The 15,751-nt window shown below is 36.9% G+C and overlaps 1 protein-coding gene across 4 annotated transcripts in view; it reads left to right on the top strand.

Moving 5' to 3' along the window:
* ATRX (ATRX chromatin remodeler) overlaps positions 1–15,751 on the top strand; it is an 84,314-nt gene that overhangs the window by 17,173 nt on the left and 51,390 nt on the right. For 2 of the 4 annotated variants that reach the window (XM_065643563.1, XM_065643562.1), the window contains exons 6-10: positions 340–459; positions 3,923–4,032; positions 6,135–6,202; positions 6,801–9,712; positions 13,157–13,232. In XM_065643563.1, the coding sequence (XP_065499635.1) occupies positions 340–459; positions 3,923–4,032; positions 6,135–6,202; positions 6,801–9,712; positions 13,157–13,232 (3,286 nt within the window). Of the gene's footprint in view, positions 1–339; positions 460–3,922; positions 4,033–6,134; positions 6,203–6,800; positions 9,713–13,156; positions 13,233–15,751 lie in introns of those variants that run through there. The other 2 variants (XM_065643564.1, XM_065643565.1) reach the window with 2 other exon arrangements.

Here is a 15,751-nt window from a genome sequence, read left to right as displayed (position 1 = left end):
TTCAAATTCCTCTACGACACACACCCAGCAGTTTGACAGTCCTGTCCTGCACATACCACATCGGGTGGTGCAGAGAGAGCAGAATTTGCTCCTCATAGCCCGTTCAGTCCTTGGCTTTTGTCCTACAACTGCAAAACAGACGTAGTTTGAAGTGTGTGGTGGGGTGTTTTTTATTTGTGTTTTTTTTTTTTTTTTCCTATGTGAACATCTGTGCATTCAACAAGTTTTCATCAACAGATTGCGCTTTTTTTTAAAAAAGATGCTATGTTGGCTTTTATTTAAACAAGACTTTTGCACTTCAGTTGGATGTGTAATGGTTTCTAAATAAAATTATTCTAGGTACAGTGGTTGTACAGCCTGAGCCAGTGCTGAATGAAGACAAAGATGATTTTAAAGGGCCTGAATTTAGAAGCAGAAATACCGTTAAAATGAAACCTGAAGCTCCCAAAAAGCGTGGAGGTAAATACAATTTAAAGCATTTATTAAAACGGGTTTAAATTGTTACTTATGACCACATTTGGTACATCTAAACATTGTTCATATTTGTAATAAATTAACCTAGAAATACCTCCACTCTTCTGGCTCTTTGTTCATTAAGGATTCTAGCTGACTGAAATTAGCCTCCATTGCTGCCCCTGCAGTGCAGCAGTGAAAGCTAAGATTAGTTCTCATTAAAGTTCTTATGTTTAGTAGCTATAGGATGCATCATTAGGTACTCCATATGGACCCTTCTTGCTTTGGATTCAGAACAGTTGCTTGGTTGCAATCAGGTGTTCCAGGTATTCTTTTTTTAAGGAATTATTTTGGAATGCTGTTGAAATGTCAATGTTCACTGACTCACCAAGAAAGCAACCATATTTGAGTAGGGGCATGTATAGGCATATTAGAAATCAATGAGCTAACATGACACCTAAAACCTCTAAGAACTCAAAGACTTTTTTGCTTTGTTTTTGAATTGTGGGCAATTCAGAATACCAGTGGGCCCTTCTAAGGATTATCTTTGAAAAGCTGCTGTGCCAGCTGGTTTTCCATCACCCCTGCTAAAACTGAGAAGTTAGGTAGATAACAGTGATAACAGAAATTAATATCTTTTTTTCCAAAAAAGTAAAGGAGAGGGAAGATTATGTATAAAGTAGCCAATAAGAAGGCAGATATTTTCATTAATACTACATTAATACTCTTAGTTCACACACGTACAGCAGTACCCAGGATATTCAGACAAACAGCTCTTGTGCACACTATTCATTCATTGTATCATTTGAGATACTTGCTCTCTTTTAAAGTGTTATTTAATAAGTGCTATTTCTCCATCTGTGGTTGAAGAGGACTAGAGTGTGACTGTGTGGAGATGTGCTTGTGCATACATATGGGCTCATGCATGATTTTAATCACATTTTGCGCATTTTGACATTTTCTCTAAATTATTGATCTTTGAAAGTCGGTTCCATTCTATTCGTGCAAGATGTCCTATTCAGCATATAGGAATGCTTTTTCCATTTGTGTTTAGAACAATTTTACAAGAGGTCTGACAGAAATCCTCAGGGCTATAGTGTTAAAAGAGTAGGACTTTTCTGCCTAAGCTTTGTGACCCATGTCTGCATCCCTGAGACAATTCATATAACCTGCCTTTTTTTTCCACCTCTAGAGAATTGGCAGGCATTCCTTTGTCTGGACTGGTGACCCTTGTACTGGTGCCTGACATAAGATAATAATTGTGGAAGGGACATCAAGAATTTGTTCAAGTCATAGCTTTATCCAGGGCAAGCTCAGCTATATATCTCCGTCACTATTGATAGTCTTTGACTTGATTTTAAAGCTATCCGGTACCTGTGTTAAGCTCCTGGCAACTTTCAGGGAAATGGAATAGGTACCGCCTGCTCCTGTGCTGTCACCATTTCCAGCCCAGGAAGGTAGCCAGGTGAGGGACGTGACTGCAGTCTACCTCAAGAGCAGCTGGATTAGGAATGTATCAAAACAGTTTCATTTTGTGATGTGCACAGAAGAGGTAAGGCAGATCCATTTGTTCTGCAGCTGCATGCAGCAGGTCTAGTTCCGTGAAGTGGCACTTACTCTAGCTACTAGAAGGAGGTGCCTTGCCTGTGCACATACCAAGTTAAGCATTACTTGTTTAAGCAGGTAAGCGTGTAGTCCCAACTACTTGAGATCCTAAATTCTATGCTTAGTGCAAGTAAATAAATAATAACAATGAAATTAAAAATCCTAGTGTGTCTGTGGAGTGCATCTTTGCATTTTTATTAGGAGTTAGATGTTCTGTTTATATTAATAGTAGTAGTAGTTACAGAACTCTTGCCTTTCTAACATCGAAATGCTCTTATCCAAAACTGTAAGAGGCATTGTGTCAGTCCTTAAGTTGTGTTTCTGCAGAATGGTTGTGGTTGTATTTTTGCTAATAAACTCATAGTTAGGAATGGGTTTTAAGTAAGTATTTTCTCAGTATTAATGAATTAGTAGTTGTTTATAATTTGTAGTAGTAACATGGCTTACAAAGGTTGGCCTCATAAGTTATCCTGTTTGTTCTGGTCCCAACATGCAGATTTTGGGAAGGAGGCAGTAGTGCTTCCCCTTAAAGTTGTAGAGAAGGGGAAGTGGCTTGTTTTACCACAGCTGGCTGTTACCCTCTTTGATTCTTACCCTCATTTAAGGTCTGTGATATTTGACAAAGCCTGAGTAGGCATCTGTGCTGCTTGGTGTAATAGAATCATATAATGGAATACCAGGTTGAAAGGGACCACAAGTACCATCTGGTCCAACCTTTCAGTGTGGTATTCTTTTCCAAGTAGTGCAATATAATAGATGCGTTTGAGATTTACCAGTGGTGTTTGAAACAGGCGTTTGAGCTGTTTCTGAAGTCGTAAGAGGTGCTTTGCTAGTCCACAAAGTCTGCAGTACATGCAGTCATGCATGCACTGGAGTTGAAAACAACCAACCTTGTATTCAAAATTTCAGACCTGCTATTTTCACTAAATTGTAAGGGTGTGTTAGTTGTTTTACTGGCCTGTAAACTATTTGAGTTTGTGCTTCAGTAGCAAATTGCTGGTAGGTTGTTTTGTGTCTTGAGAATGTTCATTCAGTTCCTTAACATTGTGATGTTGGCGTTCGGTTCTGATTCTGTGGTACTGATTATTAAAATTAAAAAAAAAAAAAGTCTGTACTTGGACCGTAACCATTAAGTTATACCATAGCAAACCCCTATCTGCTTGATCCCAAAATAAGTTTTCTAAAGTGTTTGAACTGAGTGTATGAGCTTTCACAAATTATTCTCCTTTTTCTTGAAAGCATCACTGCTGCTGAAAACAAAACAGTCTCAGTCTTAACTAGTCAGTTTAACAGCCTGACATGTAGTGAACCTCCCAACCCCAAATCCACCACCCTTCAAAGTGAATTGGGGGACTGATGTTAAGGAAACACTTTCTTGACCATATATGGATAAAGGAACAGAGTGCTACACTATTATAATGATTTCATGCATCTTCTGTAACAGTTTTCCATATTTTTCTTTGAGAAACTAAAACTATATCTGAAAGAAGTACCATAATACGAAGATAGCTTAAAATGATGTTTTATGAACAAAGGTTAAATGAGGAAGGTTGTACAGAGTATCATGTCTGCTTTGAAAGAGTTTTAGTGATGACTCTTGTTTAGGTGTGTTCTCATGAAGTGACCAGTTAATCCAAATTAAATCTCTCAAAGGAAAAAAAAAGTGGCGTATAGAAATTAGAGGAAAATTTAAATTGCAAGTGGTTACAGAAATATTTCTCTAATGGTGGGTAGTAACATAACAAAGACATATGAAAAAACCTAACAGGCCAAAATATTGTAAGAAAATGAAATAGGTATATACAGATTTCTTAAAAAATAAAAATGAAAACAATTAATGTGTGGTTTATAATCCTCTCTATAGAGGAAGGACTACATGGAATTGTAAGCTGTACAGCTTGTGGGCAACAGGTGAACCATTTTCAGAAGGATTCAATCTATAGACATCCTACACTGAAAGTTCTTATTTGTAAGGTATGTGTGAACAGTTCTACAGTTTGTACTGTTTGTTTTTGTTTCAAATGCCATTTAGCAGAAAACAAAAAGGCAAATACAGCTTACAAATTGATATTCCTGTTTTCTTATATCCCAGTTAAACTCATAGTGATTTCTTTGTAATTTTTTTTTTATCGTTTTAAGGCTATAATTTTAGTGAATTTTTTATGTTAAATGATCAGTCTGCAATTTCTGCCTACTTATCATGTACTATAAGAGCAGATTCAATTTCGGATCTCCTGGTAAATCACTGTATGTAAAACAACATCAGAACAAGAAGCGGAAAGGTATCTTCCAAGCCATCTCAGTTTCACTTGTGTACAACTCCGGCACTGTTTTTATTTCTGGCAACCTCTGTAACGATGGTCTAGTCCATAACCCAAACCCAGCATCTGGGTCTTCAGCTACGTGGTTTCATGGTGGCTTCAGTTAAGCCTGAAGTTGCCTGCAATGGGAAGAGCTGGGCAATAGGGGAGGAAGGAAACATCCCTACCTCCTCTTGGGGAGACTTTTAATTTTCAAGAAGATCTAGAGAGAGGTCTCTCGCATATCTCTCTAGTTGTAGAGATTCTGTATTAAGATCTCTCTAAAGATAGATAGAGATATGTTACAATGCGCGTTTAGCATTTCCCTTCTCTTCCCTCCTGCTTCTCTTCTAGTTCCAAATTAATGTTATATATTGAGCTGACATACTATCGCAGGCATGTCCATCTAGTCTAATGTTCTGGCTCATTTCTTCAATTCATTCTGGCTTGTTTCTTTTATAAAATATGCCTTAGAAAAATCAGCTTACAAGTGGACTCTTTTCAATGTTCATTGGAGTCTTAACTCTTGTTCCTAGACTTGAAAATCCTTAACATGTAGCTGTGTGTGTTCTTGCGATGCATGCCTGTTATCTGGTTCATCTTTGACATTTGTTTAGGGTGTTGGGCTCAATAGCAGCTCTTGACTGTGAGCTCTGCTAGATAATTACATCACTTGTTCTTTCTCATAAATGGTCTGTATCTTTACCTAATTGAACATGGCCTTAAGTTAATGTGAGAGAGAGGAATGGAAGTCCCTGATCTGCATAGTCCATGTCTCCCATCACGTTCTGTGCCTCATTTTTTTTCTTCTGCTTACGTAAACAGTCCTAGACTTCAGAAGCTGTTTCCCTTTGACTATAAATGTTCAGTCAAGTGACTAAGCATCAGCTTTTACTGGTTTTGTTGTTGTTATTGTTGTTGTTTGGTTTTGTTTGTTTGCTTAGTTTAATTGAACAGGTGTATAACTCTGTTCCAGATAAAAGGGCATAATAATTCTGAATTCAGGTGCTGAAGCCTCTTCTGGATTCTGAATTTGCTAATTCACTGGGTAAAAGGACAGATTTATAGCTAATAGCTTGTATTAATCCCTGTTCAAAGTAGAGCTTCAAGTCTGGGAGATCTTTCTTTACTAGCAACTGGGAGAAAAAAAGACACCTTCAAAATTGAAGAATTCAGCAACTGAAGCCACAGCTACTACTAGCTGAGTTGTGTGTAATTTTTTTTTTTTTTTTTTTTTACTATTACCAATTTTTCCATGCAAATACTTAGTTTACATCTGGAAATTGGAGCCTTGGATGTTAACCAGTATAAATACTGAAGACCTTTTTATTTAAAGCCTTATGGGATTGACTGCTAACATAAGGAGCATACAGCTGAAAATTGTAATTTATGTAGGATTGTGTCAGGGAAGATGTGGTATTGATTTACCTAGGAAACAGATAGAAATAACTTATATATTTGAAGAAAAAACTTCTAGATGTGAAGAGAAGCATTCAGGTGATGTTCTAAAATACGCAAAGATGCAGCCATCAAACAGAAGCCTATTTAATTTTCAAATAAACCTTGAGCCGTCTAAATTACAAGTCGTGGGTTAGGACCTGTTGTATCTGTGGAAGATGTTTTTTTTAGATTAACACAAAGGTAAAAGGGTTAGAATGCTGAAGACCTTGCAGTTGCTGCTTTTAATCGCTTGCTTCTAATACTTGCTGAAATCATATGAATTAATAAAGTGCAGTTGAGATTTAATAAAAAATTCCTTGTCCTATCTCTTTACAGACATGCTATAAGTATTACATGAGCGATGACATTAGCCGTGACTCGGATGGAATGGATGAACAGTGTAGGTGAGTGTACGAAAACTGAAATAACACTCAGAGTTCCCACTTTTAAAATACTAAAGTACATCTCTGTCCTTATGTCAAATATCTAAATGTATAATCCAGTCAAAATGGTGTGATCTGTGATGCCTGTGAGCTTACTTGTCAGCCACTTTCAGGTCTTCATTAAAGACTACGCAATCTAGACATCGAGCAAATTTTTTTTTCCATATGTGCCTGCAGTAGTAATATACCACTTAAGGCTATAGAAAGAATTAATTTTGCTGTAAAAGAAATAACCTTTTTTTAATTCTCAGAAGAAACATGGAAAATAAAATTTAATTCTTTCTTTAAAATTGGTGCTGAAATTCTCTTTGGATATTACTGACCATTTCAGGTTTGTGAACTGTTAATCTAATACCTTAATTTTCCAGCTTTCCAGTTCTCAATTGAGTGCTTTTCAGTCATGCTTTTAATAATGTTTTCAATTAATGGATGTGTCTTTATCACCTGAAATTTTAAAATGCAAATTCTTTATCAAATACAGAAAAATATGTCAGCTTCTCAAATTTGTCACCTTGTGATATGGAGATAAGACTCTTACATTTCTTATGTCTCATTTCAGGTGGTGTGCTGAAGGTGGAAATTTGATTTGCTGTGACTTTTGCCATAACGCCTTCTGTAAAAAGTGCATTTTGCGCAACCTGGGTCGAAAGGAGTTATCGACTATATTGGATGAAAATAGCCAGTGGCACTGCTATAGTTGCCAGCCAGAGCCTTTGTTGGACTTGGTCACTGCCTGTGACAGTGTCTTTGAAAATTTAGAACAGTTACTGCAACAAAACAAAAAAAAGATCAGAGTTGAAAGTGAAAAAAGTAAAATATATGACCATACAGTCAAGTTTTCTCCGAAGAGAAATAATTCAAATTGTAATGGTGAAGAAAAAAAAGTAGATGATTCACATTCAGGTTCAGTAACACATTCTTATAAAGCACTAATGATGCCAAAAGACTTGCTTAAGAAAACAAAAAAGCTGGTTGAAGCTACAGCAAATCTGAATTCTAGCTTTTCAAGCTTTTTGAAAAATGCTGCAGAAATGAGCCCGGCTGTGCAACTTTGTCAGCTAAAAGCTTATAAATCTGTGTTGAGTGATATGAAAAAAGCTTGTCTGGCACTAGAAGAAGGCCTGAACCTGGAGATTGAAGCTTTGACTGTTAAAATCAAAGATAAAAATACCAAAGAGAAAAAACCTGATGCTAGATCAGAAAAAAATGAGGTGAAAAAAGATGAAGGAAAGGAACACATGGCATTAAAAGAGGATGACACTGAAAAGACAGGGAAAAAAGTATCAGAACAGCCTGACAGTGAGCCCATGGATCAAAGTGTTCCAACAATGGAACAAACGGATAACAAGCGCACTTCTGGGGAAGATAAAAGGTCTGGCAGAGATGAAGAACCTCAGTATGAACCTAATAGTACAGAGGCTTTAGACATGGATATTGTGTCCATTCCCTCATCTGTTCCTGAAGATATTTTTGAGACTCTGGAATCTGCTATGGAGGTTCAGGTTGCATCAGAGGAGCAAGACAATGGAAATACAGGAACGGATCATGAGACTCCAAATACGAAAGTGAACGCTCCTGTGAAAGATACCAAAGGTGGTACTAAGTTAAAATCATCGGCTAAAGGAACAAAAGAATTGATTGTAAAATTAACTCCTGTTTCCCTCTCAGAGTCTCCAGTTAAAGCTGAAAATCCAGACAGCCATCTAGAAATGGGAAGTAAGGATGCCGATGTAGTAACTAAAGCAGAAAATTCGGATTCCGTAAAACAAAATCATAATGCTGGCAGTAAACCTTCCCCGGAGAACGAAGCTGTCTCACCTGTGGAGGAATCTGATCTCAGGAGGTCACCGCGCGTGAAGACCACACCCCTGCGGCGCCAAACAGACATCAATCCCTTAACATCGAATTCGGAAGAAGATAGCAATGACACCTGTAATGACAAACGTAAGAGAAAATCATCAAAACAACCAAGGAGGAAAAATGATAAAAGAAATTCTTCTGACAGTGCTGTTGATGGTCCTAGCCCTAATAAACTTTCTAAATCAAAAAAGCCACTTGCATTGGATCATAGCTCAGATTCTGATGAGATGCCAGCTGTTCTTAAAGAAGTTGCGATGATGAGTCACAGTTCTTCGGATATTGAAAGCAATAGTGAAGCACCAACAAAAGATCAGAAGAATTCAGATTTTCTAAAGGATCGACCAGTAAAGGATGAAAATGGAAAACGAAAAAGAAAAAACTCCAGTTCTGGTTCAGATTTAGATGCTAAAAGAGGCAAATCAGCTAAAAATTCTGCTGCTGCTAAAAAGAAACGACAAAACTATTCAGATTCTTCAAACTATGATTCTGAATTAGAAAAAGAAATCAAAATTTTGAGTAAAATTGAATCTGCAAAAAAAGCTAAGAAAAAATACTCGCGAAAAGAAGATAGTTATGATTCCTCTGAAGAAGAGCAGAGGAAAAAAGTAAGTAGTAAGAGAAGGTTAAATTTGAAGAAACAGAGAGAGAAATCTTCTGAAGATGATGATGCTGAAAAGTCTTCCCTAGAGAAGGACATTAGTCATTCTTCTAAAGATAAAAAAAATGCTAAGAGGTCAGCTGCTAAGGAGAGGATAACCCGAGACTTAAAAGAAAAAACTGTAAAGGGAAAACGGGATGAGTCTTCTGATGCTGAGAAGTCTTCACTGGAGAAAGAGGAGAGTTATCCTAAAGGTGCGAAGCAAACAGAAGATAAGAAGAGCAAGGATAAGAAAAAGAAAAAGGCACAGGAAGATTCTTCTTCAGAGAGTACTGAGAAATCTACAAAGAAAGAACACGATTTAGAGTCTTCAAAAGACACATTCAAAAATAAAGAAGGAACTGAAAGCAAAGCGAAGCAATCTGAAAAATTGAAAAAGAAAAGTTACAAGAAAGAACAAGATGATTCCTCATCTGATGTTGAAAAGTCTTCTCCAGAGAAAGGAAGTTGCAATTCTTCTGAAAATGACAAAACTAAAAATCGACCAGTGTTTAAAGAAAATAAAAGGAAGAATTTGAGAGAGAGAGTATCTAAAAGAGTACAAATGGATTTATCCTCTGATGCTGAGAAATCTCCTCTAAAAGAGGAGAGTTCTTCTGAAGATGCTGTGCGGAGTAAAAAGCAAACTAAAACTAAAGAAAAGAAAAAAATAAGTCACAAAAAGAAAATTTCCAAGAAGGAACAGAATGACTCATTGTCGTCTTCTGATGAGGAGTCTTACGAAGACAGTAAGAAAAAGATTAAAAGAGGGTCAGTGAAAGAAAGTGAAAAGGGTAACTTGAAAAAGAAAGAGTCGAAAAAGAAGGTGGTTGTCACTTCCTCTTCCTCATCTGATAAGGAGGAAAATGATGAACAGAATTCAACAGGAGATGGAAGCAGTGATGAGCAGAAAATTATGCCAGTGACTGAAAACTTAATGCTGTCTGCTGGTGCAGGATTTTGTCAGTCATCAGGTGTGCAAAAGATATTCATCTAAAAGTATTATTAATATGCTAATAGAGGAAATTTGTAAGATTTGGAGTTTAAATATTCATTTAAATGTTTGCAGCTGGTCAGATTTCCTGATACTGACTCAGAAGCGCCCATTTCAATTTGTGTGGCTTGTTCGTTGTGGGGAAAAAGGATGTCAGTGTAAACGGAGAGGGTGGAGACGCTGCAGTCTGTGATTCCAGCGGGTATTTCCTTGCAGCACAGCTTTCAAAAGCCTATTCCTCTCTTTGGCTGCCTAGATACTGTTCAGCCGAAGCTGGTTTTAAGCAGCAGGTATCTGGTGAACTCAAATTTGTCAGCTCCTGGTTCTGCGCTAGGGGTGGCTCTGAAGACTGGTGGCATTGTGGTGTACATGTTAAAAATCAAGCATATGATCTTTGTGCCTCACAAGACCCATGTAGCCTTAGAGCAGCCGGTGTCGCTTAACAGAAATCTGCCATCGCTTATTGTTTTCATAGCAGGTTTAATAGTAATAATTTTTTTTCTTGCCAAGATAGAACTACTTCATCAATGTCTTATATCCTTAGGAAATTAAAAAGAAATTCAGAACTGCTGAATTGGAACACTTGGTTTTAAAAAACTTGAAAAGGAAGGGCAGTTTTCACATTACATGGACGTTACCCATGTTTTTAATAAATAGGTTTCAACTAGGAAAAATGAAATCTGTTTGCTGTTTTAATTACCATGACAGGTATATTGTATTCTATTTGTTTGCTTCTAATGGTGTTTCATAGAACTTTCTGTATGTGACTTTAGTGTAACTGTTGGCTCAGATAAAGTAGTTTGCGAAGCTGCAACTGAAATGAACAAAATGGCGTTGTATTTATGAAGACAGCAGAAGGGACATACTTGCATTCTGGCTTTCCTGGAAAGCCCTTGTAGGCAGACACTAAGTACAAAATGAGATGATTCTTATTTGTAGTTTCTTAAAAAACAAAACAAACAACAACCAACCAAAAAACCCCCACACAGCACCCTGCCTCCAACAGACAAAACACTCAAATTTTAAATTAAACATAACGTTCTTTTTTCCTACCAACTTGCTGCTGACCCACTTGTTCCCTAAGTTTTCCTGCAGTTTAGTTTCTGGAGAGTTGTTAGCAGAGGTTGCTTTTCACAGGTGCTGTGCTGCTTTGGATTTAGAGCCCTGTAAGAAAGCAAAGTTTGATTCACGGTGTTTTGCATCATTGTAGAGTAAGAGTTGGAAAATTAGTTTCTTATTCTGCATGCTATATAGCCCTTTAACATTTATTTTTCGAGGTGCTCTGATGCAGTACATTTATTTGCATCTCTGTGCATGTAATACTGAGACTTTTAGGGCTTTTCCTGCCAAAACCAAGTTTTCCTCAATGATGCCACTGCTGGGGGAGGTTGCAAATAATGAGTGGTTTGCGTAGTGATGAGCTGGTGTCTTGTGTGTGGTATAATAGCTGCCAGCCCTGTTAAAACACCCTCCCTAGGTAGCTGATTGATGGTTCCAGGTGACAGCAACCCATATGCGACAGTTCTCAGCATCACTGGGCCATCGAAGAAAAATACTTTGAAAATAAAACTGCTCAGGTACAGTGTATATTCACAGATTTGGTATTATAATGGCCCAGGAGGAAAACATTTGTTGTAATATATCAGATGGTGTCTGAGGCAGTGGGAGCAATTGTTTTATTTGCAAGTCACAGGTGGAAAGATTGGATTATTATTGGATGGGACAGACAGATAACAGTGTACAAATTGGAAAAATTAGATAGTGATGTGGGATGATCGACGATAGACTGAGAGAGGATTGGTTTCTTTTAGCCTGGAGAGAGAATGCTAAAAATGGGGAGTCTTAATTGCTGTCTTCTAATCACTTAATGAGTAGTTATAGAGAAGGCTGAACCAGATGCGTGACAAAAGAATGAGAGGCTGTGGATACAAGTTTTCGCAAGGAAAACTCTGGTTAGATACTAGGAAAAAATTCTGTAAACTGAGGATGGTCAAAGCCTGAAACTGGTTGCCCTGTAAAATATTAGAATCCTTGTCCTTGGAAATATTCAAAACTTGACTGGCCAAGGCCCTGAGAAAACTGACCCCACTTTGGAGTTAGCTCTGCTGCGAGAGTGGAGTTGGAGTAGATGATGTCCAGAGGTCTCTTCTAGCATTAGTTCTTGTATGGTTCTCTGAGAGTCTACTTTGGTTGTATTATTTTAAGGGGAGGCAAACTTACCTTTTCTCTTCAGTTGGCTTTTGGCTTAATAGGTGAATAAATAAATGAGTCTTTTCTGTGTCTGAGCAAGGTAGGTAGATAGTTGAATGAGACTTAGAATCTGGTTTAACCGACAGGATACTTAACATTTATCTACGCCTAAGAGTGAGGAACCTTTTGTGATCATCGGAGTCCTGTGAGATATCAGCTAGTGGTAATTCCAGGACAAGCGTATGTTTGAAACAACTCGGAGCAAGCCTCTCACGGCCTGGTTATAGTGCACTCCGCACAGGTAGAAAATAAACAGTAGAGATTAGGAATGAGTGGATCTCAGTTCATTAGGATTTTAAGGTATCTTTTCCTGAGCCTAATTTTACTAATTAGATTTATTTTACATGTGAGTCAGAAGAAGAGAAAAGAAAGGGGAAAGGCTTGGGAGTGTGCTAGAAATAATGTGAATTCCTCACTTCAGCCAGGAGAGTGCAAAGGAGTTTAGAGGCAGGTATCATACAGTGCTGTTCTTTCTCTTTTATGTGTCCTTTGCTGTTGGGTTCGATGTGTTTCCCATATGAGACAGTATCCGTGTAATACAACTGAATTTTGATATTTGCAGTAAAGATAGCACAAGTAGTTTTCAAAATGCAAGTCTTCATACACGCACAACAGATGTACATGCATTGTATTTGATACTCTGAAAGCAAAAATAGACAAGGATTATTGTTCTCGAGTACTTCTTAATGGCAGCAGAGTAGCTTGTAGGTTTGGTGATTCTGTAATATATTTATTTGGATCTTGTTTTCAATTTACACAAATTAACTAGTGGAGCTTCTGAAATGGAGCTAGTAACTTCCTAGGAAACTTAATTTGTAAATCCTAAGTGGAGTATTCAGCCTCTGGATGTTTTGGTGTAAAAGAAAAAAAAAATCACAGTATGTATTGTGATAAGGAGAGAATTGCAAGTTGTGTGTAGTAGCAAGCATAATGTGAGTTAAAGTGCTGCCCGAAAAACCAGATACTTTTATTAATAAACATTTTTGGTTTTGTATGTCAAGCTATGTAGCTGGCTTTTTTGTTGGCTACTGGAAAAGTGGTGGTAGTACCAAGCTATTTTTATGTGGGGATTCGTGATGGAGACACTAGTTCATATGCTGTGTTGTTTATTGCTGATATTACATGGATTAAGTGTTCATGTTTTCTGGTTTTTTGTTTCCCCTTCCTTCCTCAGGAGATGAGGGAGAGACTAGATCAAGGACTGTTCCAGTGGAGGAGGAGGAAGATGACGATGACGATCCCGAGAATAGGTATGATACCATCCGTAAGATTATAACACACCCTAGGCGTGGGCGCAAACCGGCGCAACGGAAGAGCAAGCAGGTTGTAAAAACCAAGACTGCCTGCCTTGTAAAGACTCGCTCACGGGCTTCCCGCAAGTTTGAACAAGGGGCCAGAAAACAGAGGCCAAAATCCAGAAATGCAAAGAAAGTATTTAGAAGTGTGAGCTAACACACCTTGCATAGGGTGTGTTATAAATGCACTACAGCACGGTCCATTTTATGTTCCCATTGCAAGTGTGAGGTTTGTGACAAGTATTTCATTCAGGCAGGTAAAAACCTACTTCTGATAAATGTTAATTTCAGCTAGTTTTATGAATAGAAGGTAAAAATTTGCATCTGTGCAATATGCAGTGCTAAAATATTTGCAGATTGAACTTGGTTGTTACTGTTACATAATTTGCTTTTTTAATTGAAACACCTTTTCTCAATAAAGAGAAAACACAAGTATGGGGAAAACAGTGTTAGATTTTTTTCAGCTGTTAATTAAAGTGAGTTTTAATTCATTAAGGAATACCTGAAGTGACTAATGTGATAGTTAAGGCGCTGATTCTATAAGCACTGTGCATAGGCTCAAGTGGTATCAAAGAGATTAATTATACATAAAAATTTTAAGTCTTTGCATAGATATTTTCAGAATTGTGGCTTATATGTATTGCTTCAGTTTCAAGTTCAAGAAAAATGAATCCTTGTAAGGTATAATATAGTTAGACATGTCATACTTCACCAGTACCATTGCAGCTATCAAAATTAACCTGGCTAGAAAATGTAAAAGCTTCTTTTCCTAATGAGTGAATGCAGAACATGAATTATCGCTCAATTACGAGCTGCAATTTTGTTTTGGAACTTATTTTAGTTAGACTACAGAGTTGTTCAACAAATTTTTATACAGTACTTCAGAAACTTTTTTTTTTCCATACAGCAAGTATGGGACCAGCTTCATAGCTTTGCACAGTTGCTGTTGGAGCCTTTTTTCTGCTTCTGAGCCTTACTAGTTTAGATTATGGTATCTTTTTTTTTGGAGTTGTATGTTTTGACCTGTGGCTGAAGTAAATTTTCAAAGCACTTTTATAGCTGTCACAGAGCTCAGTTTGGCATCAAAATGTTGCTGCTGATGTAGTTATTGCTTGTTTTCAGTCACCAAATTTTAATCAAATAATTCAACTTTTAAAGAAAGATGCTCTTAGGGACTTGACAGCACAGGATCATAAGCAGAACATGTAAACTTTGGTAACAGGAGATAATTTATATTTTTTTTCCCCTTTGTTTCTTTTCCTTTTATTTTATTTCTCAAGTGTTTCTGGTTGATAACTAAACCAATACACTTTTGTCAAAGTTAAGTGCTTACCATTAAAATGTTACTGACAGATCTTAATTATTAGTTTAAGAGCTATATTGGGAATTGAGTTAACCCAATTGATAACGAACAAATCAGTTATGAATTTGAGGTTTAAAAATCACTTTCTGTACTTTGTTTTTAAGCTGAATCGTTGTTGGAAGTTTTTATTTAGGGAATAATTTGAATATATATTTATGAGATGGAGAGGTATTTTGTCAATAAACAGCTTTGTCAACCTTCAGACCTGTTAACTGGTGACTGCAGTCTGATTTTTACATTTATCGTGCATTGTACTTAGCACCAAAACCAGATATATAAAATGTAAAAAGGTGGAACAAATTTCAAGAAGTTAAAAGCTTGTTCTTCTGTTTACTCAACACGAAGTGTTTAAATAGTTTACCTATTATTCAGATAAGTTGCCTATTTTCTTCCAGGCCAAAGAGGGTACGTAGTAGAGTGGGGACTCTCATGTTTGCAAGTCCTTAGTTTAGATCTTCTGTTATTTGCATACCTTTGGATGTGCATGACATGAATATTAATAGTCTGGAAATTATCTTTGCCAAAATGCAATATCTTAAGTGGGTCATAATGTGACATACAGTACTGTATGGTTTCATCTAATATTGTGTAATTATCTATTATTGGTCCTTCTGATCTTATAAATGGTACTGTTTTAATGTGTTTGCAGTAGTTTTGTTTATTAAGAAGTTAATAGTGTATTTAATGCGGAATGCCTTTAAGTATTTGATGGTTGCAATAAATTTTTGTAAAACGTTTTTCTTGTCCAAGCATTTAATTTAATACAACTCTGACAGCTTGAAAATCGGACTGTTTCAACAAAGACAGTACAGTATTTAGAACAAGATGTTTGGCAGTTTTCACTTTTTTTTTTTAAAAACATGTATGACATTTCATCCAGATACTCATCTCTTAAAATATATTTTCCATGGTTCAACATTTTTGAGTGATATACCAAAGGCCCATTTAATTCAGTAGTGTTCTAGCTGAAAGAATGGTGGCTTTTATCAGCCACATAAAAATGTCTTCCCTCCACACACCCCCAGAGGCTTGTTTTGGGCAACCTTTTTTCTACATATAATTAGTAGGTATTTATGAGCACTACGTGTGAGTCAATATAATCTGATTGGTG

The sequence above is a fragment of the Caloenas nicobarica genome, chromosome 12 (genome assembly GCF_036013445.1).
Source record: "Caloenas nicobarica isolate bCalNic1 chromosome 12, bCalNic1.hap1, whole genome shotgun sequence".
Lineage (NCBI taxonomy): Eukaryota > Metazoa > Chordata > Aves > Columbiformes > Columbidae > Caloenas > Caloenas nicobarica.
Note: the sequence above shows the minus strand (reverse complement) of the source record. Positions and strands in the feature narration are given on the sequence as shown.